Genomic DNA, 27,976 nt, shown 5'->3' with positions numbered 1-27,976 from the left:
ATCGGGGCGGGGGGGGGGGGGGGGGGGGGGGGGGGGGGACTGATGGCCACATTTGCTAGTTCATAGGATGGCTCCAGGTTGCCACGCAGCGCCCCCTCCTCCCGGTCTGTGCCCATTGGGTCCTGGGGTTCACATTGGGGTGGCCAGCTGGATTGAGCCCCGGCTACCCTGCGTCATTTGGTTCTTCCAACCGTGGTGACTCTCCAACAACTGCCCTCAGCGATGCTCCTCAGAGATTGGGCCAGTCTGGAGGCCAGTCTTCCTGGTCACGCTTCCCGAGCTGCCGGCCGCTGCCAGTTTCATCCAAGGTGGCATTGGCTGCCCTGTGCTCACCCTCTGGGATGCTAGGGGGGACAGAATAACCCTCCTGGCCTTCAACGCGTCTAGGAGTCTCCCCATGCCCGCCTCTCCAAACCTTGTGGCTGGTCGTCTTGGTGCCATGGCTGTGAACTGAGTGGGGTTCATTGTGCAAGGTCTGCGTAAGTGGTGCTCGACCTACGTAGCACAGGACAGGGAAGCCTGGTCTCGGCAAATCGGCTGGCAAGCCTTCAGTTGTGGCAATAAGCCTGTGGGGACTCGTTAAGTGGACCAATTAATTTTGAATAACGTTACCGGCCTCACCGGGCCGAGTGCCGGGAATCTCACGGCAGTTCCGGCTTGCCACCACACTTTGAAATCTTTCTGAAGAATTGTGACATTTTATTGCTTCAGAATGTCTGGCATGTTATTCCCTTTCCTACTTTAAATACTGACACAACGTGTTCCAGTTCCTTATTTTCATCTCTCCTATCATCAGCATTTGCAAATCGGCCACATTGTTTTTCAACCATCCTCGTTTTCTCAAGGCAATTGTCGAAGTATTTTTTTTGTTGATTTTGATATCCGTTGCATGTTTCCTCTTGCAGCTCTTACCATTAACTTTCTCAGCCTTTGCTGTTCCTTGAATTTCCCCCGTTGACTGAGGTCAATGTTTTTTGCATTCTCGAAACCTTTTTCCGTTTTATTGCCTTCGCTTGCTGGGAAGCACCGATGGCACATTGTGCTTCCTTCACAGAAGGGATTTTGCAATGAGCTGGGTGGTTTTTTTTTAAGGCAAAGCGGACTTGCACAGGTTAAAGAAAAACAAACCTCGGGATTCTCCGTCGGCGGGATCCTCTGCTTTACCGGCAGCGCACCCACACCCGCGGGTTTCTCGACACGTGGGGGTGGCCTCAATGGGAAACCCATTGGCCGGCTGTGGGAATGGAGAATCCCGTTGCCGACAGGAACTTGCCATGCCTGGACTGTGGGGAGGGAGAATCCCGCCCAAAGGCTACAGCCATTGAAGAAGCGAGTTAGACTTGGACAAATCAATTTGTGGAATGTGGTGGCTCATTCAGAAGGAGACAACGAGCATCAATTGACTCGTTTCAAACTCATTTACACATGGCGAAACCTGTTCAGTTTGAGAATATCAGGAAATGGTTTCTTGAACCCAAAGAAAGGGAGAAATGTAACTGATTTTATTCACAGACGTCCTGGTGGATCATAACATGGGAGAGAAGTCAAAGGAACATTCCTCTCACTTGACTTGAATGCAGGAAGAGGAAAGAAACAGAGAGACATGAGCCAACTTGTTTTGATAGAGAACTTTAAATACTTCAGGCCTTAAGCTCGACAATAAGATTCAGAAAGTCAGCTTTTGTCGTTGGATGTGTAAAGAATGAAGTGGAATGGAAAAACAAGCCAGTCATCGCATAAAAAGGGAAATGATATGGTTTCTTTCATTTCTTAAATTTTGAAGTGAGGAATGTGGTTGAATGAAGAAAGTAACATTACTTACGGTTGAAAAACCATGTAGGAAACTAAGAATTCGTTAATATCATCCACTGTCAAGTTGCTGAAGTAATTTGGTCTGCTGGCTTTCTGGTCTTTGAAGAATTTGACAGAGAAACAGCGAATCTGCAAATAACATGAACAGCATTGTTAGGTCAATGAAATGTAAAAGGGAGATATTGTCAACATGGTTAAAGCTCTAAAGAGCTATAATATTGTTAATCAACACAGCAGTTTTTGAAAATAGTATCCATTGACTGTCTATGAACTTTAATGTGTTGAGACGTGAAATGTTTCCCCGTTCAAAATTCTATAAAACCATGACTTACCCATTACCTCATCAAGACCTTTATCAACTCCATTCAATTGAATAGAAACAACCAAACTCATAAAATAACTAAGGAAATGTTTTTAATAGATTTGTTTATTGGGGAAATATTCTGCCACAACAGTGAATATGCTTTGAGAGAATTTCCATATCTGCACTGTGATGAGTGTAGGAATTTCAGATGTATTGCATATGCATTTGGTGACGTAGGGGTTAAATGCCTGGCTGAGTGTGTGTCTGACGGCTGCAGTAGTGTTTTTCAAATTCCAGGTTTGCAAGATAGCTCGGCTTTTTGGAGCCAGAAGTGCAATTAAAGCATTGTAAATGTTTGGACGAATGGACATTTATTCAGATTAAAAGGGTTTCCTGCGGAATAGTTAAATTGATACATTGGGCGCGATTCTCCCAAAACGGGAGAAATCGTAAAGCTGGCGTCAAACCCGGGCGGGTTTGACGCCAGCGCGCCCCTTCCCGACCGGGAACCGATTCTGGTCCCCGGTCGGGGCTAGCAGCCCGACGCCGTAGGCTCTGGCATGACGGGCTTAACGAATATCGTTAAGCCCGCTTGCCGGAGTTAGCGCCGGCTGACGCGTCATATGACGTCAGCCGCGCATGCGCGGATTGGAAGACTCCAACCCGCGCATGCGCGGATGACGTCATTGCGTATTTGCGCGAAACCCGCGCATGCGCGGGCCGGGTTGCCCCTCAGCTGCCCCGCGAATGGATACTGCGGGGCGGCGGAAGGAGAAAGAGTGCGCGGGCATCGGGCCCGCTGCCCGTGATGGGTGCCCACCGATCGCAGGCCCATGGCACCCTTGGCACGGCCATGGTACTGCCGTGCCAATCGGTGCCATGGTTATGAAAAGCGAGTTTGTAACGCCGTTTTTACGAACGGCCAGACCAGGTGTGTTTGCCGTTCGTAAAAACGGCGTAAAGGGCTGGGACTTCGGCCCATCGAACAGCTGTGAATCACGGCCGGCCGTAAAAAAACGGCGGCAGCGATTCGGATCGGGAGTTGGGCGGGGGGTGGGGGAGAATAGCGGGAGGGCGGGAAAAATGTCGGGAAGGCCCTCCCGCTATTCTCCGACCCGTCGTGGGGGTCGGAGAATTTCGCCCATTGTGTTCACTTTAGTTAGACAACATAGTTAATGGGCGGAGCCAAGGGATGAAGCAGTCAGGTGTTGAGATTTAGGTTTATTCTGTGGGCGGATGACGAGCTGAGAAGCAGCTTTAAAGAAATACAGCTAGAGATTCTGCATTATTCTCACGGGGGTTGGATTCTTCGATTTTGAGACTTAGTGCTGACGTCAGCGTGGAAACAGTGGTGTTTTACGACAGCAGAAATGGTGCAACAGCTGCACCGATTCAGCAACTCTAAATGGGCTAGCACCATCGGCATGTGGAACAAACAGGCTCCAAGCAAAATGGCGGCGGATTCGTTGGGTCCGTGATTGGCGCACATGAAGCTCACATGCTGCCGCCGCGCTTAAACGATCCATCCCCCCCACACGCACCATCCCACCCAACAAGATGGCTGGAAGGAGAGCAGTGCCATGGTTCAGGGACACAGCTGCAGGCCCTCCTGGACGCCATGGAGGAGAGGTGGATGGCCCTGTACCCCAACCCGGGAGAAATTTCATCAGGCGGCGCCGTTCGCCGTGCCTTGGCGCAGGTAGCAGAGGCAGACAGCGCCTTGGGCAACGTCGTCCGGACTGGCAGCCAGTCCAGAAAGAAACTGTACAACCTCCCCAGGATGGCCAGGCTGAGTAGACAGCACTGGCCCCCTCCCGGCACCAACCCCCTTCCCCTGGCACCAAACCCCCTTCCCCCCGCACACATGTAACCTGGCCCCTCCCAGTCCCCTCTCCCCTCAGGGATGGCCGACCCCCCCCACCCTGTCCCACCCATGCCAGCTGCAATGGCCGGGTGCCCTGGCCACTGATGCCATCATCTATCCAACTGCTCGGCTGCATGCGTGGAATGTCTAACAGTGTCATTGTTTGTGTTTGCCCCACCCAGGAGAAGGCCGTGCACAACCACCAGGAGCAGGGGAAGATCAGAGGGGGATCACCAGATCTATGGCCCCTCATAGTGCCCGAGCAGAGGGCACTGAATGTGGTCGGCCACCTGAAGGAATGGGAGATCGCCGACACAGAGGTCGGCGGCGGGCGAGCAAGTGAGAACCTGCTTAGTTGCGGAACACCATGACACATGTGTGGACATCCCCTGCACACCCCCTGCAACCCCACACCCCCCTCAACCCCCAACCTGCACCACCCTCACCCCCGCAACCCCACCCCCCCTCACACCGCCAACCCGCACCCCCTTCACCTCCCTCATCCCAAGCCCCCCTCGCCCCTCCAACCTTCACCCCCCTGAACCCCCCCATTCATCCCACCACATCCCAACATGACCTCTAGCCATACATGCCGTCTTGTGTCTTACAGGACCTGCCAGAGATGAGGCCAGTCCATGTGGAGTGCCAGTGCCAGCCCCGGTGCCCCCTCCCAGACGGCAGAGCTCTGACGGGGAGAGCAGCCTGAACACCAGTCCTCTGCCCGACACTCAAGAGACCCCAGAGCTCGGGTCAGAGGAGGACACAGACTTTCCACCACAGCTGTCTCTAACACCCTCCACCATCTCCGAGATAGGCACATTAGTGAAGAGGCTCCGGGGACACTATCAGGTGAGCACCATACATGGCATCCGGTATAGCAGGTGGAGGCAGGGGCAGCCGAAAAGCCTCGATGGCTGGAGGGCAGGCCAGCTCCAGGCACCATCTGCTGCCCAGACGGGTCCCGGGCTCCTGGAACATCCAGTCCCAGCCACAGTGCAGATGCAGTCAGAGACCCAGGGACTAGAGAAGGGGATGACAGCTGGCTTCCAGCACCTGCAGGCACAGGTGGAGGAGTCCATCCGCGTGCAGCAGCAGGGGATGGTGCCGGTCATGCGTGCCACTCAGGCCAACGCCGCATAGGTTCGCGGTCGAGGCAATGGTGACGACGTTGTCGGATATGGGTCACCGTGTGCAAGGCCTGGCGCATTCTGTGCAGGTGGTTGCCGAGGTCAGGACAGAGCTGCCCTCTCACAGGCAGACATGTGGACATCACGGCGGTGTTCCTCAGCATGGCCCAGTCACAGCAGGCCATGGCTGAGAGTGTCGGCGACATTGCCCAGGCGTAGGCCGGCGTGGCGCAAACACTGGGCAGGGTGGCCGAGTCCCAGAGGGAGTGGCCCAGATGCAGAGGGAGGTGGCCCAGACACAGAGGAAGGTGGCCCAGTCCCACAGGGAGGTGTCCCAGACCCAAAGGGATGTGGCCCAGCCATTGGCTGATGTGGCACAAACCCTCAGTGGGGTGGTACAGTCCCAGACGGAGGTGGTCCACTCCCTGTGCTACGTTGCCGCAAACGTGCAGACCCCAGTCGAGACCAGAGAGGGCATCCAGGGCTGGCAGTGCCAGGTGGGGGGGGGGGGGGTGGGCCTCAGGGGGTGGCTCCTCTTGCATCCCCGTCTTGCACCCTTGTCCTCTTGCACCCCCGTCCTCTTGCACCCCCGTCCCGTGGAGTATCCTGGGGGCTATCGGGGACCCAAGTGAGGAGGAGGTGATGGGGCCCGTGGTGCATCTGGTGGGCAGCGGGCAGAAAGGGTGGCACCACGCCACCCGGGACACCTGAGCAGCAGCTGGGCCCATCCAGGCAGGGTTACCCCAGGAGACGCACCAACAGGGACCTTGCCAGCAGGGCAGGAGTCACAGCAGGCAACTTCCACTCCTGCTCTACTATCTGGGGAAACAACTACGCGTAGTGTATTTGGCCTGTAAAGCCAGAAAGTTAGACATCGGTTACGTTGACACTGGTGCAGGGTACGGTTAGGAGTAAGGGACCACTGTGTATATTTTTTCACAATAAACTCCTGTTAACACTGAAACCTGCCTTGGTGCTCTGTCTGATGGGTGTGGGGGTGGGACGGTCAGTGCTGGCTAGTGGGAGTGGGGGCGGTGCCAGACGAGTGCAGGCCTGGTGGTTGGACTATGCTCCCCTTCCTCCCTCCCTCCCCTCTGCCCCGACCGACGCCAGCACCCCCACCCCAGGGATTTGACGGGACCGTGTGATGGACTGACCTCGGATTCGGGGATCAGCCAGGTGCAAGGTGCTACTGTGGGCATGAGTCAGACATTGTCATACGATATGGAGCACGGAGCTCATTGCAGAGCGGGTTGTCATCATCCTCCATCCCATGGACCAGACCCGCTGTCACTGCCAACCCAGTGCCCCCGGCTCATCGCACCGCAGATATGTGTCATGGAGGGTGTGTGCATGTCGGTGGTTTGGTGGTGTGGGAGGTGATGAGGTGTGGGTATGGGATAGAGTTATCCATGCCCTCGGCCAGCAATCCCGCTCCCCCTTGGTGGGTGAAACATGAGGCAATAGGGGCATCCTGTGCGTGCTGGCCCTGGCGATGGCTTAGTGCGGCCTCCCATGCCGACCCAGGTCCTTTGTCCCGCTCATTGTTCCCCTCCCCTGCATCCTCCTCATCTGACACAGTCTGCCCTTCCTCCTCGACCTCCTCCAGCACATCGCCCCTCTGCTGCGCAATGTTGTGGAGGACGCAGCAGAACACCAGGATGTGGGTGACCCTCCTATCCTCATATTGGAAGGCCCCTCCAAAGTGGTCTAGGTACCTGAAGCGCATCTTCAGGACTCCGTAGCAGCTCTCGACCACACCCCTGGTTGCTGTACGGGCATCATTGTAGCAGGTCTCGGCGTCGGTCTGTGGCCTCTAGATAGGTGGCATCAGCCAGCAGCCAGCCTCACAACCAGGGGGGGTGCCCCTCAAACATGTCGGGGTTCCCTGAATGTGCCAGTATGAAGGAGTCATGCATGCTGCTGGGGTACCGGGCCCAGATGTGCATATTGCGCATCTGTTGGTCGCAGACCAGCTGGACGTTCATGGAGTGGGAGCCCTTCCTGTTGTGTAGAGCGGCCTGTTATCCGCAGGTGGCCGTAGGCTGTCATGCATCCCGTCGATCAGACCCTGGACCCAGGCATCCGTCAATGGCAGCAAACCCGCTGCCCGGGCGTCCTGGTGGGCACGGTCCACATGGTACTGGATGTGCTGGTCAGCCTGCGCATATAGAGCCTCTTTGATGGCACAAATGCACCTATGCACCGATGTCTGCGAAATCCCAGACACGTCCCCACTCGGCGACTGGAACGACTCCGTGGCATAGATGTTGAGCGCGACTGTCACCTTGATGGTCACCGGGAGCGGATGTCCTCCCCCATACCCCCATTGTGCCAGGTGTGCCACCATCTGGCATATGTGTCGCACTGTTTCACTGCTCATCCGCAGTCTCCGTCTGCATGTCCAGTATGGCAGGTCCTCCAATGACATGTGGTTGCGGTAAACGCTTGGCCTCATGCGGTGCCCCTTGGCACTTCTTCCTCCTCAGCCTATTGACTGCTGCAGGGTGTATTGCAGAGCTGTGGCCTTCGCCACAGCGGTCAGCATCGCAGGTTGGTGTCCTAAAACCATTCTCTGCAGGGGGTGAAAGGCCAACATGATAGACTGGCACACACTGCCGTGTCCATCCAGGTACCATGGACCATATGGTGGCCCCGGTAGGCCCTGCGGGCCTCACCTATGCATGTCTGCCCCCTCGGCCCCTCCTCCCCAACCCCTTCCCTGTCGGTGCCCTCGATCCTGGGGCCCGTCCCTGCTGCCAGGGGCACTGTTGGCTGGCACTGCCCTCACTGGGGGCTGCCATGGGTGTGGCCCTGCATTGTCCCCCAGTGGGTGGCCGCCGGTTGGGTGGGGTGTTCGGGGCGGGGCAAGGGTGTAGGGGTGGGCGCACCCATATGGCTGGTGCCACTGTACAGAACCAGGGGCCGGGGTGGGTTATCAGAAAGGTGGCCTCCGTAATGGTGGTCAGTGCCTAGCCACCGCCCCAGTCCCGTGGGGGGGCGGGGGGGGGAGGGGGGGGGCACCCCGGCTGCTCGGCCTGTTCTCTCCCCCCCCACTCCCCCTCCCCTCCACCAGCCCTGGCAGGGGCCCCCTCGCTGCAGCCAGCGCAGCTGGTGTCCAGGCAGGCAGCCCACAATCACTCCACACCATTTCCTACCTCTTCTCTCTCACTCAGCACCCAGGACGCCAGGTTCATGATTTTTATAACCACAAGTGAACCACGCTGTCGGGAACTCGGCTCATCAGAGACCGTGAATCGCGGAGGCCCCGGAGCATCGGGCTTGAGGCCTGCTCATGATATGCCTGCTGTACGTTCAGGCCGCGCGGCGAGTGCCGTATTTACGCCATGATGCCGGAGGTGCTGGAGCATCCCGATTTGGTGTCAACCGGCATCTACCATGACTTTGGCATCGGCAAACGGAGAATCCAGCCCAAGGTGTCAGGTCTCTTTCTTGCAAGCTATCTCTCTTGCTCAAATTGGAGTATCTAAGACTTTGCTTCACAGCGAGGACTTTTTCTGGTGTGAACAGTTTTTCTGGCATAAAACACCACCGTTTCCAGCCCCAGAATCGGAGAATCCAGCCCATGATGTCCAATATCCTATCTACAACAACGTGGTGAAAAATACACAAATGGTGACAGTCAGGCCGGAGGAGATAGCCATCTAAAATATTGGGGTGTGACCAGCAAGTGTAAAACTGGCAAATTTGATGCCTTTGAGAAAGGAGAGGGAGAATTGGTCTGAGTGGATAAAATACAAGAATTAATTTGGAGGTATTAAATGACGAAGGGAACAGGTTGGTATCTGAGAACAGACATTGGGGGGGGGGGGGGGGGGGGGGGGGTGTTGCGGGGAGAAAGGGGAACCAGGATTTTCAACCGCTAGCTATGCAGGCACATTGCAGGAGGATTGTGCGGAAAAGTGGGTAAAAAGGAGTTTGATTAAGTTGGAAGCTTGTATGGAGCATAAATACCATTGCTTACCAATAGGTCTCAACAGTTGGTTTCTGTGTTTTAACCTCTCTATAACCTGATCATATGAACTGGGCGAGAACGTCAAGTAGAATTTATTGGCATAAACTTACCTGATTACTCGAAACAAGGGGATTATTTGCAAGTTCCTTCACCACATTAGGACTCAGTGAGTTAATGCAGCTACATGGAATTCCTTTGACAACAGTCTTCACTTTACTTCAATAAGAAACAGAAAAATAAATTCAATCAGAACATAAATGAGCACTGCTTTTAACTTAATATTAAAATTTAATTGATATTTTCATGCCCATTGCATAGTTTAAGATTTCATAACAATCGCCACAAAAGTATGTTGAAATACTAATTTAAAACCTCTTGGAATCGTAAAAATTTCAAACAAGAGAACCACACTTTTAATACATCTAATGAATGTTGATACAAGAGAGAGAGATTGCCGAACCTTTTCATCTTGCACTCGTCAGGATGAACACAAGAAATTTCAAACAATTTATACCACAGGAGAAAAGACCAATAATTGGATGGCAAGGGATTCTGTGTTCTTTAAGCATGGATAGTTCTTGCCTTATTTCAGTTGTCAAAGAGAAAGCAACAGGGCAGTACTTGCTGAACAAACCTGAGTGCCTTAACAGCTGCACGAACTACCAATTTAAAATAATCACTAAATGTGGCCCATTTACACCTGCTCGAAGTGACAAACATTCATACACAGGCCGGAGAAAATAGCCATCTAAAGAATTGGTGTGTGACCAGAAAGTATAACACTGGCACATTTGATGCCTTTAAAAAAGGAGAGGGGAGAACTGGACAGACTGGGTAGTGAATAGAATACAAGAATTAATTTGGAGGCATTAAATGATGAAGGTAGCTCTGCAAACAAAAGGAACATGTTCAAGCTTTTTAAAAAATTACCCCCTGGCTTTGGGAGCCTTGCAATTTTGCTGTTGCTTACTGAATGACAGCACCTCAGCCAGAGTTATCTTGCTAACCAATCAGTACCCTTTTCTGCTGTAATATAAATCATAGTGCTCATCTGAAATTTGTTATTCTTGCATTTGTCCTGATGATTGCAAGAGGAAAATCTTCAGCAGCATGTCTTTCTTTTCAGCAATATTCCAGAATTCGTATCATGAAATGTTCTGGTCTGTAAGTTTGGTTCAGTTGGCAGCTCCCTCTTCTCTGACAATGAAGGTTGTGGGTAATTACCTGATGTTACAGGTCAAAATATAAGTTGGTTTTCCAGTGTAACACACACTGAGGCAGTGCCACATTGTTGGAGGTACTGCTCTTCAGATAAGACTTTAAAAATTGTAGTTTAAATGTCTGGCATAGAAAAGGGTTAACATGGACTGAGGACAGCACTGTCCACACTGTGCATAATAGGAACAGATGACCCAAACCTAGAGGTCAGTTTTGTACTGGACAGAGCAGTGTGTAGAAGCAAGCATGGAGGCAGCTCCTAGCTTGTACTTATGTATCTAGTTAGCAATAGTTAATAAATATTTACTATTAAACTACCCATGACTCAGAACCTCTTCATTAGACAAACTGACTACCATACACCTTACAACAAAAATACTGCCTCGTCTTGCTGCTCGTTTGTCTGTGATTAACATTAAAAAATCCTTTTGTACTATTTGAAAGAATGGAGTTCATTGGGCTTCCACAGTATTCCCCAAGTAGCTTAACTAATCAATCTTATTATTGCTGACTTTAATACCTTGCTATGAACAAATGACTGCCAACACAACAATACTTAGCACGTTGTAAAGTAATTTACTGTATATTAGATGTTTCGATGTGTTTCTGACAGAAACCTGCATATAGATATTTCAAGTTATTATTGTTCTTTAAGCATGGGTAGTTTTAACCTTATTCAATGCATATACACAATCAACTGTGAAACAAAAATAACATTGCCAATTCTTTAAATCAAAAAAACTAGTAATTTCTTTAACAAATCCTTCAAATTGATAAACCTCAAATGCAGGCTAGAAAGGTCTTGGGCTCACCTCATATTTTTGACATCATTGAGTTTGTCTTTAACACGATTAATGACAGCGGCAGACTAGAAAATTAGAAAGAAAGTCATTTGCTTCAGGAAGGAGAGCATCGTCGGAAAATAAGTTCATTTCAGAACAACATTAGATGACATCTTTCCATTTAAAATAACTGCGCATAATACACCAGAGAGCAAATTCCTTTGGCTATCATCTAGATTCATAACTATGTAGCAATTTCTAATAGAAGATTTGTCAATTTTTTGGAATTAGCAAACAGCAATTAAAATAACAACACAAACTTATTGATAATGCCAAAAGGGCTTACCACAGTGTGGTGAATGTAACTCCGTAATTCACACGGTATTGTATATACATGAGACCATGCATTTGTAAGCGCAGTTGCGTTGCCCGACCACTAGGGGGAGTAGCGCTGGGAATGCTTAGGAGTTTGTACAAGGCTCCACCCTTGGCTCCGCCCACGACTTCTCCCCCTGGACTGCTGTATAAATACCAATGCTCAGAGCCAGTCGTTCAGTTCATCGAGAGTTCAACGCAGAACAGGCTGGCTCTGTTGTAAGTAGATTAAAACCACTGTTCATATCTTAAAGCACGTGTCTAGTGAATTGATGGTTCCATCACACAGTAACTGCCAGCATTTTAAACTGTAAAGTAGGGGGCGGGATTCTCCATTAGCTGACGCCAAAATCGGGAAAGGTGGTTGGTGGGAGAATTAGTTCCTGCACTGAAATTGCGGCAGGTGCCGATTTGACGTAAAATCGCAATGCTCCAACATATTGACTGTGGCGTCAGTGCGTTCCGGAATGCACATACAGTAGACGCCATTTGCATATCATTAGCCAGCCCGACCCGATATTCTCCGGTGCCTCCGCGATTCTCCGCCTCCGATCTGCCTAATTCCCGATGGCGCCGTTCACTTGTGCTTTCAAAAATTGTGAAACCGGCATGGCGGCTGCTGAGGGAGAGAGAGGGGATACAGAAGATGTCCAACATCGCCATAATTTGCTGACAGTTGTGCTGCTGGTCGGGTGGGGGGGGGGCTTCTGCCAGGGCTGGGGGGGGGGGGGGGGCAGGAGGTGGGCAAGGCAGCCATGTAGCTGCGCAGACCACTAACACCCCAATTTAAACCTAGTGCCACGGGTCGTATTGGTGTCCCCCCAGGGCACCCCCATGGGTGCCCTCTTGCCCGAGCTGACACACCAGCTGTATGGGTGCTCTCCAGCACAACCAGTACCATCTTTTTGGCTGGTATAAGTTTATGTGGGGAGTGTAATGTGTATGTATAGTGGCAGCTTGCCAGCCTCCCGAATGTCGATCATGGACCCGGCGAATCCTGCACCGTTTTTCATTGGAATCTATTGTGTTCCACGCGGCACCAATGCTAGCCCCTCAATGGTAGCCCAGGTGCGGCGCCAGTTTTTCTGTCGTAAAAGTCCATGGATTCTGCTTTGGCGTCTCAAAAACGGAGAATCCCATCCCTGTTCCAAATAATGAAGACCGGATACATTCCCAATTGATTACTCTGTCAGCTAAAGTTAATAGTTAGGCCCTGTGCAATCAGAATACAGATTGACAGACTATAAAAGTTGATTTTGAGCATTTTAGCAGGTACATGATGTCAGAATTGACGAGCATGATTCAATGGCCTTGTCTCGCCAAAGTTGGTGTCAGGACGTTGAATCTCGCAAAAGGCCTTAATCAGGAATCGCAAGGCTCAAAATATCTTGGGAGATTGAATGGAACTCACGATGCTGCCGCGATCCAGGCACGCATATTTAATTGCTTCATTAGACTCATTTAAACATGCACTCGCTTAATTCAACCAGAGCCTGGAATTCACCAGCCTTGCCAATCAGGCCTTAACCAGGCACCGTTTGGTATTGCTTCACAAAGTCATGAACTGGTTATGTTGGCACCTCAATGGGGGGGGGTCTCACTGGGAGTTGAGGCTCCCGGGTTGCCGGGAACAGGGCGGGTTGGTACTCTGGCACTCAAGTACCTTCACAATATCACCTGGGCACCCTGAATACTGCCAGGGTGGCCAGAACAGCAGGGACACTGTCAGGGTGCCAGGCTAACAGTACCAAGGTAATTAGGTGCCAGCTTTCCTGTGCCGGGGTCAAGGCCCGTGTTGGGGGGGGGGGGGGGGGGGGCACCTTGGCCATAATAAGTGGAGTGAAGGGTACTAGAAGACCCTGGAAGGGGTAGGTTGGGTGAAGTGTGGGGATCTTGAGGCTGCTGTGGGGGCACAGAAGGGGCTTGAAAGATTGGGGCTGCCGTTAAAAATGGCACCTCAATCTGTGAGTCATCTTGACATAAAGAATGGCTTTGATGGGATGTTCCTTTTTCAAAGTGCCGTTGAATAGCGCTGAGAAACAACCTACTAAGTAAACTTTAACTTGAGTCCGCTGAATTGTGCCCGACATGTTGGTTGATACAGCGCTTGGGCTGTTGTCTCTCTTCCATTACACTCCCCACATACTATGTTCTTGTACTTATGGTCTTACCTGGCCCTTGTTCCAAGGTTTGCCCTTGTTCAAGTAGTCTAAATTAACAACGTCGCCAGATTCTTTCAGGTTTTCTACTGGAACTTGTGGCACCAGTATATCTGGAAGTTTTTCCAAGGCTTCATCAATTTTCACTGACTGCAAGATCTGTACAGTTGAAAGAAATTCTATTAGCTCATGTTTCTGTGAGTAACAATCATGTTTACATTGAAAAATAGTTTGAACATATGGGTGTATATATAGTCATCTACAATCAACTGCTTCACAAGCACCTGCCATCGATTGAAGCCCTTAAATGGGAAATTACTGCCCACTTGAGGGGAGAGGTGCGGGGGTTGGGGTGGGTGGGGTGGCAGGCTTGCCATGTGGGTAATATAAAAAAACAAACCTTGTTGGATGTGCTTTCAGAATGCTGGGAGGGGATTCTTTATTCAAAGGCACTCAGTTCTGATTGAGGTACTCGGTATCAAAGAGGAGGGCCCACAGAGAACCACTCCCTGCCTTTGCTGCCAACCCCCATCTCCATGACCTCCACCTTCGACTCCCCAATTGCCATGGTGCCAGTAACGGTGTCAGGCCTGGGCTAGGTGTTGTACCAGTAGTAGCCACAGCCTCAACAAAGGCACTCCGAGTTCAATAGAGGTGCCACTTCTGATCGATCAACAGTTGTCAGCAGGCAAGGCCCCTCTGGCCCTCTGGCCCCTCTGGCCCCCCTTTGGCCCCTCCCCCTCCCGCATTCTCCAATCCCGGGGTCGTTGATCCCACAGTAAAGCCCACTGCTGACCTGTTAAGTGCCTGAGTGAAACAAAATATTGTGGTCTTCCAAAAAAGAAGCCACGTGGATCTTTGGAGTTGACGACGAAGATCCCCATTGTCTCCTCAAGACCCAGGCCAATATAATGGAAAGATACTAAAAGCTGTAAGGCCCGAATGCTTTGGCACTGACAGTGCGCCCCCGCCTTCGGGTTTCATGGCAGCGTGGGATGGCTTCAATGGGAAATCCTATTGACAAGCGGCAGGAAGAAAGAATCTCACCGCCAGCAAACAGTACGCAGCAGAGGAACATGTTGCTGGGGGATCGGTGAATACTGCCCGTTGATGACTAAGGAGACCCAAGTGTTATAATATGTAATTACCTGAAAATGTCAGTTAATAAAGCCATGAAACGGACCACAGAATTTTATAGTGTAGAATTCAATAATAAAAAAGTCATGACACATTTGTACAAAACATTGCTTAAGACACCATTAAAGTATTGTGAGCAATTTTAGATGCCCAATCATAGAAAGGGTAATAATAAGATCAGCACGATAGCACAGTGGGAAGCACTGTTGCTTCACAGCTCCAGGGTCCCAGGTTCGATTCCTGGCTTGGGTCACTGTCAGTGTGGAGTCTGCACGCTCTCCCTGTGTCTGTGTTTATTCTGGGTGCTCCAATTTCCTCCCACAAGTCCCAAAAGACGTCAGGTAATTTGGGCAAACTGAATTCTCCTTCTGTGTACCCGAACAGGCGCCGGAATGTGGCTCGGGCCTTTTCACAGTAACTTCATTTCAGTGTTAATGTAAGCCTACTTGTGACAATAAAGATCATTATTATTTATTATAATTAAATAGCATAGAAACCATGCATGTTTCTCCATCATGAAGGCTAGTGATAGGACACAACATGGGTGGAAAAATGAGATATTGTGAGATTGCTTTCACTGGGACAGTAACGGAAATTTTATGGTTTTTTTAAAAATGATGATGAGTTTTGATGGGATTAATAATGATTGACTATTTCCTCTTGGTCGGGAAGTTGAATCGCTTTAAAATTGTCATTCAGGATGGAATTTTATACCCACTCCCGCTGGTGGGATTTTCCATTCCTGCCGAATGGGCCTTTGAATGGCTCACTGTGTTTTCTCACCACCGGCCCACCATTGCTGCGACTGGGGCGTAAAGGTCCACCCCGACATTGGGGAGAAATGCCAGGGGAAGTTTACACAAACAGATTTTCGAGAATAGAATAAATTAGATGCATGGGGTAAATTATCACATTCCCACCTGCCGCGTGAATCATCGCAGACGGGAAGTAAATTTTGACGGATGATTGAAAGGTCTGTTGACCTCAGGTGGGAATGTCTGATCTTGGGGCAGGCAGTATTGAAAAGTCCAGCCCATAGAATAGAAATGACAGAGGCCATGTAATGCTTTCAAAGAGAAAATCGGAAAACTTGTTTGGCAAAGAAATATGATGGGGCTTTGGCAAGAGTTTGGGGCAGGGGAATTCATTTTGGATAACTGTAGCACGAGGGACCAAATAGCTTGCTGCTGTGCTGTCGAGTTCAACAGTTGGAGTGGAATACGAGGGGTTGCAGGCTCTGAGAGAAATATTTCTTCTCTGATGGTAAATAGATTAATTATCATTTCAAAAATGTACGCCAAGTTGACAACGAAAGAACATTTGTTTGAAGAAAATAATAAAACTCTTGTTTTTCATTATGGAAGGCCATTTCAGGTTGATTTGCTTCTTGGAACTCATATGCTGCATGTTAGCAGTTTGGAGGATCAGTCATACGATTTCCAAAGTCATAGGTCAAGCGAGAAATGTATTTTCTCAATTATAAGATCAATACAAAGACTTGCCCCTTTCATAATAGCCTTGTTCTGCACTGGCAGCATAGAGCTCAAGGACTCTTTGACATCCGTTTCATTAAAGGCATTTAGGAACTCCTTGCCATTGAATTTTTGAAATGTTTTTGCACCAATGCCAGAAATCAGAATACCTAGAGTCTTCAATTTGTCAGCTGTGACCTGCAAAAGATAAACAGTAAATATTATTTCAAATGTATGGCTCAGGCCCCGTATATTTCTAAACGTTGGAGCAGAGCACATTTAGCAGCAATGGTTGAATTATTCTGTTGAAGTCCAGGTTGAAAATATTGCCATCACTGTAATGTTTTTCAGGCCCTTCCTTCTATCATGTAACTGGCTTCTTCATATGGGGAGAAGGCAGGAGAATGGGGATGAGAAAAATATTAGCCACGATTGAATGGAGGAGCAGACTAAAGGGGCCGAGTGGCATAATTCTGCTCCTATGTCTTCTGATCTTATGGAATTATATTAAAGGCATGTGTCACCTCATGAAACATTTGGTGCACTATTTTATTCTGTTCAAATACCTAAGAGCACCTTTTGAGCTCTGGCCACCTCCTCAGAAATGCCTTGAGATACTCAGAGGGTATCAAATGCATCACATAAATGCCAGCTTCTTCATCTTCTTTGACTCAATACCAATCTTGGGAGTTTCTTTTGGCTGTTTGAAAGACTTGATAGGGAAGCCAAGCCACTTTGAATCACTTTGAGCCAAATTGGGTAAAACCAGCAGATTGCCTTGTCTAATCATGGGATGTTATAACAATCCACTCGTTTCATGGTCGCTAATGAGTGACATTAGTCTTTTATTCCAGATTTTGTTCAATAAATTGGATTTAAATTGTCTTGATGCTGTGGTGGGATTTGAACTCTTGAATCAAGACTTTTTATTCTGGCCTCTGGATTACTAATCCAATAACATAACCACTATGTTATCAAACATGCATCATATGCTCAAATTTTCCCCGTATTTGTGTAATATTGGCACGGAAGGTTGCTCACACCTCAGATTAAGTAAATAATAACATACACACTATGAACAGGCATTTTACTGATTACTACTTACGTTTTCAACATTCTGATACTTTCTAATAATGGCTCTGATTTGACCTTTGGACCACCCTTTGACCATCTTCAGTTTAGTGACAGCACCTACAACAATCTCATCCGAGAGATTGGACAATTGACTGATTTTAAGCCCAATCACAGCTTGTCCCAGCTTTTTTAGATTTTCAGCACTCGTAATGTTGACAGCAATAACCTCCACCAGCGCCTCGTAGATCTGCAGAAACATGTCCATGTTAAATAACTTAACAATACATACACAATAAGTGCTTTTGGTAGGGATCTTTTTTTTTTAAAACAGTACAACCTCGATGTTGTGCCGAGCAATGATCACCCTACTCAAACCCACGTATCCACCCTATACCCGTAACCCAACAACCCTCCCCCCCTTAACCTTACTTTTTTAGGACACTATGGGCAAATTTAGAATGGCCAATCCACCTAACCCGCACATCTTTGGACTGTGGGAGGAAACCGGAGCACCCGGAGGAAACCCACGCGCACACGGGGAGGACGTGCATTCTTAAACGGCATTGGCTTTCAAATAAAGCAGGACATGTACAGAAGGTGAATGCAGCAAGTCAGAACAACTATTGAAGTAAGGTGCCATTGGTCACCAGGGATGCTCAAAGTATCCCACTCATTATACTTGCCTTCTTTATATTCCTTGTGCAGTTCAGTAGTTCATTCTGCAAAGCATTTATTGCTGTCGCACTAAGAGATTTCAGTTGTCTGACAGGATAGAAACACACCAGCTGACCAAGGCTGCGGATTAGGAGGGCGGAGGAGGGGAAGAAAAAAAATCAGAATCAGTCTCTGAATATGATTTGGATTTTATGACAACAATAATCTTGTAAGGAATTTGTGAGCAGAATTAATTTGAAAATCAGACCGCAACATTATGTGAAATGGCGAACATTTATGAGCAGGTTATTAATAATAAGAATAATCTTTATTGTCACAAGTAGGCTTACATTAACATTGCCATGAAGTCACTGTGAAAAGCCCTTCAGTCTACCCTTCCCAGTCCACAACCTGACCCAACCCACCCCTTCCCAATACGACCACCTCCCATCACCAACACTCCCCTCTCCTGATCCGGCCTCATGCCCCACTTCCCCGTCCGATCTCAACCCCCACTCAGAGTCTGAACCAATCCTCTGTCCCTCCAGTCTGCCAAAGCCTCTAGAACCACCCCCATCCCACCCCCCTTCTTGGTCTCTGGTCCCCCACCCCTAACACCACCCGTCCCGGTCTTCCCACCCACCCATCACCCCCTCTCTTCCCTGGTTTCCCTCCACCTTCCTGATCTCCCCCCTCCTTCCCCCTCTTCCTGCACCCCTCTCCCCAACTCTCCCCACCCATCCTACTCTTTTCCAGTCTCATCCCCCACCCACCCTGTTCCCTTTCCGATCTCCCCCCTCATTTCAAACATCAAACTTACCACCTCCCTTTAAATTGTCCCTTTAAACACCTCCTTTACGACAGCTACTGCCATAAAACGGGAGCATGTCCTTCCTCTCTACGCCCCACAATGATGCTGTGGGGCCACACTTCACTATTTCTGTCTCACCCAGCCTGAGCAAGAAAAGTTGGGCGAGGCAGGGCTTTGAAATCCCAGCGCGGGTAAATCCATTGAGCGTGTCAATCTGCCAGAGATTGCTACACTGAGAAAGTTACGGGCCAATCTTCTGCCAACAACCTTTCCATGAAATTATGTTGTTCAGTTATTGATAAAACTGTTGTCATAATATACACCCATGTATATGATGGTGTGCAGACAAGCAGTGATTGACACACAGGATGACCAGTGAGCACACAGAACACAGCACCCAATCACCAGACAGGACACGACCACTATAAAGCCAGAGGGCACCAGTTTTCCTGCTCTCTTGGGATCCAGCCTCTGAGACAGTCAGAGCTCGTGAGCAGCAACTAGTACAAACACCATGTGGCAGTCAGTTAGTCTGGTCAGGCTAGCATCAGGTCTCCAGTCAAGTCAGCATAGTGTCAACCCGCAGTTAAACATGTAATATAGTTAGATGTTCAATAAAATCGTGTTGCATCTCATCAAGTGTTGGAAGCCTGTCTCTCTCTACACTGCATCAAACGCAGTCCACATAGACCCAGCCTACCCAACACATCAACTGTAATCTGAAAAATATCGATATCCTTACTTGGCAATTACTGTTTCATTTCTGATGTCAACATTAACACATTCCTCAAGTCCTTTTAAGAATATGCGAGCTTGCACAGGTGTGAGGTCGAACAACTTGTCCAAAAGGTCAGAGGAAGTGTTGAAAAGCTGACAAACCTGTAAATAATTACATTTCACAAGTATTGATAATGGTTCAAACAGTATGCAAAATTTCATTTTTCAGTTATGTTTTCACATGAATAACCATTTTCATAACACAACAAAGTGACCAAACTTGAATTTACTTTGGTTATTCATTTCCTGGATGGAAAGTCCAAATTCACTTTGAAGAGCTACTAATAAGTGACTCAGGGGACTCGTTTAACTGTCTCCATTTCTGTCTCATTGATGCGATGTCAAGGACAACGGCAAGAGGCCACACTTGCAATGTAAAATAAACTAGGTATTAACTTCCTTATTACAGAGGTACAGGCAGATACATCATTTCATATCGGCAACACAAAAAAGAAAGCCTGGAAAGGGATTATTTTCTAATCATTAGGATGGGATTTACAGCAAATTATTGGCACACGGGTGACAAACATTAATTGTTAATATGTTTATTGTTAATTGTTAATTGTTTCACATGTTAATATGAAAAACAGTGAGTTAGAAAATTATAATTGCGCCACAACAGTACTTTTAGTATTAACCATTTCATATTTTGTGTCATTATACATAGCAAATCAAAGCCAAGGTGAAACGGAAAGAGATGTTATTGGATAATTGACTATATGCATATGTAATTCCATGCCGCTTTTAATGTATTATGTCCTTATTTTTATATTTTATTACCAACTTCTCTGTGTACATTTATCATGGAAATCACCACCATAAATTGATCACACTGCGAAATTGTCAGACGATTGTCAGAGGTTACAACATGATGTAGATAGATTGGAGACTTGGGCACAGAAATAGCAGATGGAGTTTAATCTGGGCAAATGCAAAATGATGCAATTTGGAGGATCAAATCCAGGGCAACACAGTTGGCCAAGGTGATTAAGAAGGTATATGGCATGCGTGCCTTCGTCAGCTGGAGCATTAAGTACAAGAATGTTGCAGATCATGGGAAATCATGTTGCAGCTATATAAAACCTTGGTTAGCTGCATTTGGAATATTGTGTGCAGTTCTGGTCACCACATTAGCAGTAGGACGTGGAAGCTTTGGAGAGAGTGCAAAGAAGGTTCACCAGGATGTTGCCTGTTATCGAGGTGTTGGCTGTGAGGAGAGGTTGAATAAACTAGGATTGTTTTCACTGGAAAGACAGATGCTGAGGGGAGACCTGACATAGGTCTACAAATTATGAAAGGGTGGATCGTCAGAGGCTTTATCCAATGGTGCATGAGTCAATTACAAGGGAGTACAGGTTCTAGGTGAGATAGGGAAAATTTAAGGGAGATGTGTAAGTTTTTCACACAAAGAGTGGTGGGTGGCTGGAACGCGCTGCCAGAGGATGTGGTGGGAGCAGGCACATTAGCAATATTTCAGCGGCATCTGGGTGGGTACATGAATAGGGAGGAAATATAGGGATACGGACCTAGTAAGGGCAGAAGGTTTTGTTTTTGGGTCAAGCATCATAATCGGCATGGTTTGGAGGGCCTGTTCTTTGTTCCTTGTTCTTTGTTATTTAATATTATGGGTTGGATTCTCAGTGGTGGGCCATTTGCTGGCAACGGGATTCTCGCTTTCCACCACTTGTATATAGGAGTTCCCATTGAAGCGGGAAACCTGCGGCCAGGGTTGTGCTAGCAGTGGGAAAAGAGAATCACAATGGGTGGAAAATCCCGGCCTACATCCATGTTCTAGGACTGCAGAGGCACTGGAAGGAGGGTGGACTTCCAACATACCTTAAGTATGGTGTCTTAAGTAAGCTTTAGGAGCTTCACCAAGGTAATTTCCTTTAAAAATGTGGCTACAGATTTAGAATTTAGAATGGAGAGAGCTGAGAGGAAGTGCATACAGATGGAAGATTTTTGTAAACACGACTCCTTATCTTCTGTGTCGTGGCATACGGCGAGTCAAGACTATACATAATCTTCACTGCTTCCCACCACTGCTAATTATTGGTGTTCACCATTTAAACATTGGACAGTATTTCAAGAGAATCCCGCTGCGCAATCTTTCCTCCACTCAAGTAGCTTAATCCCTCTGCACTGGGCAGCATTGTTGTCCCCTGCCTTTATGCACCATTGCTGCTTCCCACACAGAGCAGTGCTGCAAACTGAGGCAAACTCCATCCACATTCCCCCCCAACTATTCATAAAGCAGCCCTTTGGCAACTATTCATACCTCTAATATCCCAAACCTAGTTGAGAATTTGTTGACGCTCCACAGAACATCAAATCGGACAGTGCCAAATTGTTCCCCCATTATCTATAATCTTAAATATGCTCCATCATCTACTTCCTTGTCCTTTTCCTCTTCCAGCCTCCATTTTTCCCTGTCCATCTTCCTCATTGATCTACTCCCTTCCTCAACCTTCTCCCTATCTTCCCCCTCCTCTCTTCTTTCCAAGCCTCATTCCCTAACCTCCCTGTTGCCTCCCATCTTTGTGTCTCTCACACCCTTCCCAGAATATGGGAAATGGTCTTTGGTTAAGTATAACCTGATTCTTTGTAATGTGGGAAAATATTTTTTTTACACACAATGAGTGGTTCATGTCTGGAATGCTCTGCCGGGAAATGTGATGGAAACAAGTTCAATCGAGGAATTCCCAGCGGCATTAGATGATTACTTGAATATAAACAGTGTGCAGGAGTATGGGGAAAAGGCAGGGGAATGGCACTAAGTTATAATTCTCTTTTCGCAGCCAGTGCAGACACAATGGGCTAAATCACTTCCTTCTGCGCCTGTAATATCCCCCACGGGACTTACGGGATAGGAACGATTATCTTCACAGTGAACATAGAACATACAGTGCAGAAGGAGGCCATTCGGCACATCGAGTCTGCACCAACCCACTTAAGCCCTCACTTCCACCCTACCCCCGTAACCCAATAACCCCTCCTAACCTTTTTTGGACACTAAGGGCAATTTATCATGGCCAATCCACCTAACCTGCCGTCTTTGGACTGTGGGAGGAAACCGGAGCACCCAGAGGAAACCCACGCAGGCACGGGGAGAACGTGCAGACTCCGCACAGTGTCCCAGCAGAGAATCGAACCTGGGACCCTGGCGCTGTGAAGCCACAGTGCTATCCACTTGTGCTACTGTGCTGCCCGCAAGTGGCTCTCGCGGACTACGAGCTCCCCTGCTGAGGGGTGGGGGAACTGCGTTCAGCTATGTATAAAATGTTGGCCGGTAAGGCACGACCGAGGAGAGACCCGGCAAGGATCTACCAGGTGCTGTATGTAACGTAATGGCAAATAAACCAAAGTTTGTTATTCTTACTCAGTGTGGACCCCCCCGTGTCCTTCTGAAAGTAACAATTCTGTGATTCTGATTCTGTGATTTGCATTTGGTTGGAGCCAAAGCTTTTTCGTTTCAATGAATCCAACATATACACTGTCCAACAATTTAATGTCAAACTGCAGGAGTTTTGAGAAATCTGGGAAGCAGAAATGTTAAAACTGATAAGCTGCTGTTGTTAATAAAATATGTGCCATGGGGACCAGGTAAGGTTTATGGTGTAGGAGTAAAGGAATCAAACAGAAAGTACTAAATAAGCCAAATCAATATGGTCAGCATTAAGAATGGCAGAGGCAAAAGCCCAACTTTGAATAGACAGAAACATTTCTGAACTTGAATCTAGTTTTTAAAAGTAATCATATCAGTGAATTCTTACCATACTCCATTTACCTCCTGCAATTTTCTTGAAAGTGGAGGTAGGTGCTTGGACAATAAAACGTTCAAGTATGTTCAGAACATCCAATGTGAGCCAATGGTTTTTGTCTTTGCCTTTTCCTGAGGAGGGGAATATGCAGTGTTAATGATTCTGATTGCTGCAACAGGCTTAACATGGACAGAAAGGACTTTGGCTTCTCAATGTATCATTGACGCTGTTATTTTTTTGTCAGGCAAATTGCAGAAGGAACTCAAGTACCTCCACACTAAGATGTTGCGGAGAAAATTCTTAAGATAGAATATCTTGATTAGCACCCCTGCGCTAAGCATTCACTCCCTCCACCATTGACGAACAGTTCATCTACAAGATGCACTGCAGGACTCACCAATGTACCTTAGGTAGCGCTTTCCAAACCCACAACCATTAATAGCTGGCTTTTAAGGCAGATTAAGGCAGGCCAGCAGCATGGTTCAAATCCCGTACCAGCCTCCCCGAACAGGCGCCGGAATGTGGCGACAAGGGGCTTTTCACAGTAACTTAACTTGAAGCCTACATGTGACAATAAGTGATTTTCATTTCATTTCATTTCATCAAGAAGGACAAGGACAGCAGATGCATGGCAACACCACCACCTGGAACTTCCTCTCCAAGCTGATTTGGGAATATAGCACCATTCCTTCACTGTTGCTCGGTCAAAATCCTGGAACTCTCTCCCTAACTGCATTGTGGGTTTATCTATCCCACGGGAACAGCAGCCGTTCAACGTAACAGCTCATGACCACCTTCTCGTGGGCAATCAGGGATGGAAAATTAATGCTGACCTAACCAGCAATGCCCACATCCACACATTCATGAAAGAGCTTTGAATATATTTGGTTGCACTTTGGCACAGAGAAATAATGGATGTCTTCAAGAGCTGTTTTAACTTGTTTGTTTCAACTTCCCCCTTGTCCTTAGGCAAGTCTGCACTGCCATACATACTATAAACCTTTTTTGTTTACTCCCCTACTGTGAGAGCAAAATACCTTACTTGTGTACTAAAGGGTAGCTAGATCAGAAATCAACTCAAATGACATCATCTCCCCCAGCTGAAAACAAACTAACTCCAAGGACTCCCCTAATCAAGTAACAGTGCATTAACCCAAGCTTTTTATTCTGGTCAATTTCACCTCTGGCTTTCTGGTCTTAAAAAACAATATTTTTTTTAAAACATGACTGCTACAGTCAAACACACTCCAACCTGGGTTTTTAACCCTTAAATTACCAAATTTTTATAATCCAATATATCTAAAACCCCACATTCATCACAGAGAAGGTGCAGGATTTTGTAGATGACAGTTAATGCGGGAACAATTTGCTGCTGTCCATCTTGATGCTCTGTAGACCAACGCCTGTTTTTTTATTAATATTGATGTAAGGACTTGTAAAGTAATATAGCAGTAGGACACATTATAACACTGTGACATGCTAACAACTGACATCAGTTGACCCTGGGACCTTGGTGACTATAACATTTATCTAATATATGCTTTTCTGCACATTATATGACCTGACCAGGTCGAAGTTTTGTATCCAATTTTCTTCTATACCTGAATGATATAAGGAAGGACTTGTGCATGTGCAGCACATCCTCAGTAATTCTCAAAATCCTCACAACCAACTAATTGCTATAAAAGTGTTATCATTATTTAATAGGCAACTTTAGCAGTCAACTTGTACACATTGAATCCCTATGAACAATAGATAAGGTGAATGGACACTTTGTTATTCTTTTGAACAATTTTTGGTTGATGGAAAAGTACCGAATGGCATTGGAGAACTTCCTACAGATTTGTGAAATATTTTCTCTAAGTAATGTCAGGAGATTGTGCTCATTTGGACTGGCAGATAATTCTTGACCTAACAATTTATTTGAAAGATAGTACATTTCCTTCAGTATTGCTCTGAGCTGTCATTGTGCTCAAGTCTTTGAAGTGTTACCAATGAAACCTAGCAGACACGTTTAAGAATTCCAGAGAGTGTATGAACAAAATGTCAAGGTAATTGGTAGGTGAAATTTCAAATCCTCCAGTCTGTGGCAAAAGTGGACAAGTGATTTATGAATGACCAGGTATGGAACGGACCAAATAAAACGTATGGTGGTAACATCTGCAAGTCTGCAACAATTATTATTCATATGATTGCACTTGCGCAAATATAATTACTGCTTTTATTACAATTATGGTGATATAGGAGAGATGCAAATTTCATCAGACAAAGATATAAATTAGATTATCTTAGCTCCAATTGCTCACTGTGGTCTGGAATACTTCAGTAATGTTTAATTGCTAAAATTAAATTGGCCAGTCCATGTGAGGCCGATATTCAAGTGGAGAAGTGGTTTGAATTAATACGTCCTGCAGTCAATTGGAAACTAATTGCTGACAACTATTTCATTGGATTCACCTTTCTGGACATCCCAGACTATCAAGATGAATAAAGATGGCAGAAAATAATTGTTTCCCACACCCCTCTCCCCTCAGTTATTTTCTACTTGCTCAGTTGAAGTGCAATATTTTAGAAATACAGCATATGATGCCTGGAAGCGATACTGAAGAATGACATATTGTAGACAAGACAATTGATCATGAATATTTTCTCCATCTTTGATCCAATCCATAACATCAAAAACTTATATTTATAGCATAGCTCTAGAGTAATAAAACATCCCAAGGCATTTCACGGGCACATTACAAAACAAAATAGTTGTTCAGTCATACAGAACTTGATTGTTGCTGAAAGAAGACAGATGCTGTCAAAGCTTTTCATCGTGCACTCATCAGGACAGATGCAAGATGACACATTTCAAAGGGAGCAACAATTTATACTGAATGAGAAAAGGGTGCTGACTGCTTGGCAAGTATACCTTGGTTGGTTGAGCCATTGGCACGGAGAGTGCCCAGGATAAGCATTGTTCTCCAAGCTTTTGTTTAATTTGAATAAAGGCGCAGTGTCTGGACAGGTTCCTTTTCCTACGGAGGGTAGGTCCCAATATATAAATATATGTAGCTTTTAGCAAGCTTAAGTGAGTCACATTGCGAGCTCAACTGATAATTGTAAAATAGCCACAGTCGGGAATGGTGCTGTTCACATCTTACATTAGACGTGATGTACTGAGTCTGGCAAGGTCAAGTAGCTGCGGCTAGTCAGTACTCTGTCTGCTGTCAACAGCAGAAGCGAGGTGCTGATAGTACCATCAGCCAGTCGTTTGGGAGGTGTCTCCAATGTAATTGGCATGATTGTCAACACCCCTCAGCCAGATTTTATTTAAGGGCATGATGGAAAGGGCCTTGTTCACAAGTGAACAAATTTCCAAAGGGAGATGCATTCAAGAGTGGTGAGAGTTGATCCACTGGCAGAGCCAACAGGGTCAGTAGAGGCAAAGACTGAGTTGGATAGAACAAAGATTGACAGGATGAGCCCTCAGCAGGCACATCATTCCAGTTATACCTTTTCCTTGGTTGTAATTTTTTTTCGATGGTTTTCCCTCATTGGGAATGGGTCTCCAGGTGCTCATTCCAACCCCTGATGTCTTTGTGTAAATATCTTCAACCCACTTATAAATCTGCTTCCTGCTGCCTGGGATAAGTTGATCATATTTCTCATTTAAGAATCTCATCCTGCAGTAAATAGTGTTAAAAAAAGAAAAATCAATGTGCGTAATAATAACAGTGAGAAAAAAATGGAAATACATTTTTCCAAATTAGATAGAAAGATAATGATTTTAAAGTTGATTATCCATGTATTTGGTGACAACAGAAGTGAGAAAAATAATATTCTTCACTCATAAACTTGAAGGTGCTCGGGCTGGGGTTAATCTTCAGTTTGGGAACAGATTTAACCAGTTTTCTAGCTTTGCCCAATCTAAAAGTTACCATTTTAATCGCTAAATTAAATCACTTCAACCAGGGAGAGACTCGTGTGGATATGACATTAGTTTAGACAGATTCAAATATTTTGCAGTCACAATTTCACTTACTGACTCCCCTCCGTCACAAATATGGAAAATGATTTCTGTATTTTGCTGTGTGAGAATTTACAACTTATTTGAACTTTGGCTCTGGGCGAGTACTTTACATTCCCACTATCTGCCTTCTCGTTTAAATGATGGAATCATGAGTGTGTTTTGTAAAATTCATGCACTTCATGATAAGGCTAGGAACTATTCTAAAAGGCAAGCCTTGTCTTGTACAGCATGATGTGGTTCGTTCACTGTTGGTAGTGATGCCTTTTTGATATGAAATAGAGTAGAGGGTAGCAGCTTCCCCAAACCAGATAGATTTCAAATTGCAGTCCACAAATTCAAGAAGGTTGATGATAGGAAACATGAAGATCACAAGAGGATTTGATTTTCCACAAGTGCAAGTTGAGAATGATTCCAGGGCCTGTTTAGCTCAGTTGGCTGTACAGCTGGTTTGTAATAAAAAAAAACAAGGCATGGGTTCAATTGCCATACCAGCTGAGGTTATTCCTGAAGGCCCCGCCTTCTCGACCTTGCCCCTCACCTGAGGTGTGGTGATCCTCAGGTTAAATCACCACCAGTCAGCTCTACCCTTCAATGGGGAAAGCAGCCGATGGTCAACTGGGACTATGGTGACTTTACTTTTATGATTCAGGACTAG

General features: G+C 46.9%; 1 protein-coding gene across 6 annotated transcripts in view; it reads right to left on the bottom strand.

Annotated features, from left to right (window-relative positions):
• Positions 1-27,976, bottom strand: part of LOC119953953 (otoancorin-like) — a 113,928-nt gene that overhangs the window by 60,339 nt on the left and 25,613 nt on the right. For all 6 annotated transcript variants that reach the window (XM_038778671.1, XM_038778669.1, XM_038778673.1 and 3 more), the window contains exons 5-14: positions 26,805-26,974; positions 23,316-23,434; positions 19,508-19,644; positions 17,984-18,095; positions 17,332-17,547; positions 16,257-16,424; positions 13,630-13,776; positions 11,114-11,169; positions 9,194-9,299; positions 1,823-1,941 (exon numbers count right to left, since the gene is read on the bottom strand). In XM_038778671.1, coding sequence (XP_038634599.1) covers positions 1,823-1,941; positions 9,194-9,299; positions 11,114-11,169; positions 13,630-13,776; positions 16,257-16,424; positions 17,332-17,547; positions 17,984-18,095; positions 19,508-19,644; positions 23,316-23,434; positions 26,805-26,974 — 1,350 coding nt within the window. The remainder of the gene's footprint in view (positions 1-1,822; positions 1,942-9,193; positions 9,300-11,113; positions 11,170-13,629; positions 13,777-16,256; positions 16,425-17,331; positions 17,548-17,983; positions 18,096-19,507; positions 19,645-23,315; positions 23,435-26,804; positions 26,975-27,976) is intronic.

Source organism: Scyliorhinus canicula, chromosome 19 (assembly GCF_902713615.1).
Source record: "Scyliorhinus canicula chromosome 19, sScyCan1.1, whole genome shotgun sequence".
Taxonomy (NCBI): domain Eukaryota; kingdom Metazoa; phylum Chordata; class Chondrichthyes; order Carcharhiniformes; family Scyliorhinidae; genus Scyliorhinus; species Scyliorhinus canicula.
This window is presented reverse-complemented; position numbering and strand designations above follow the sequence as displayed.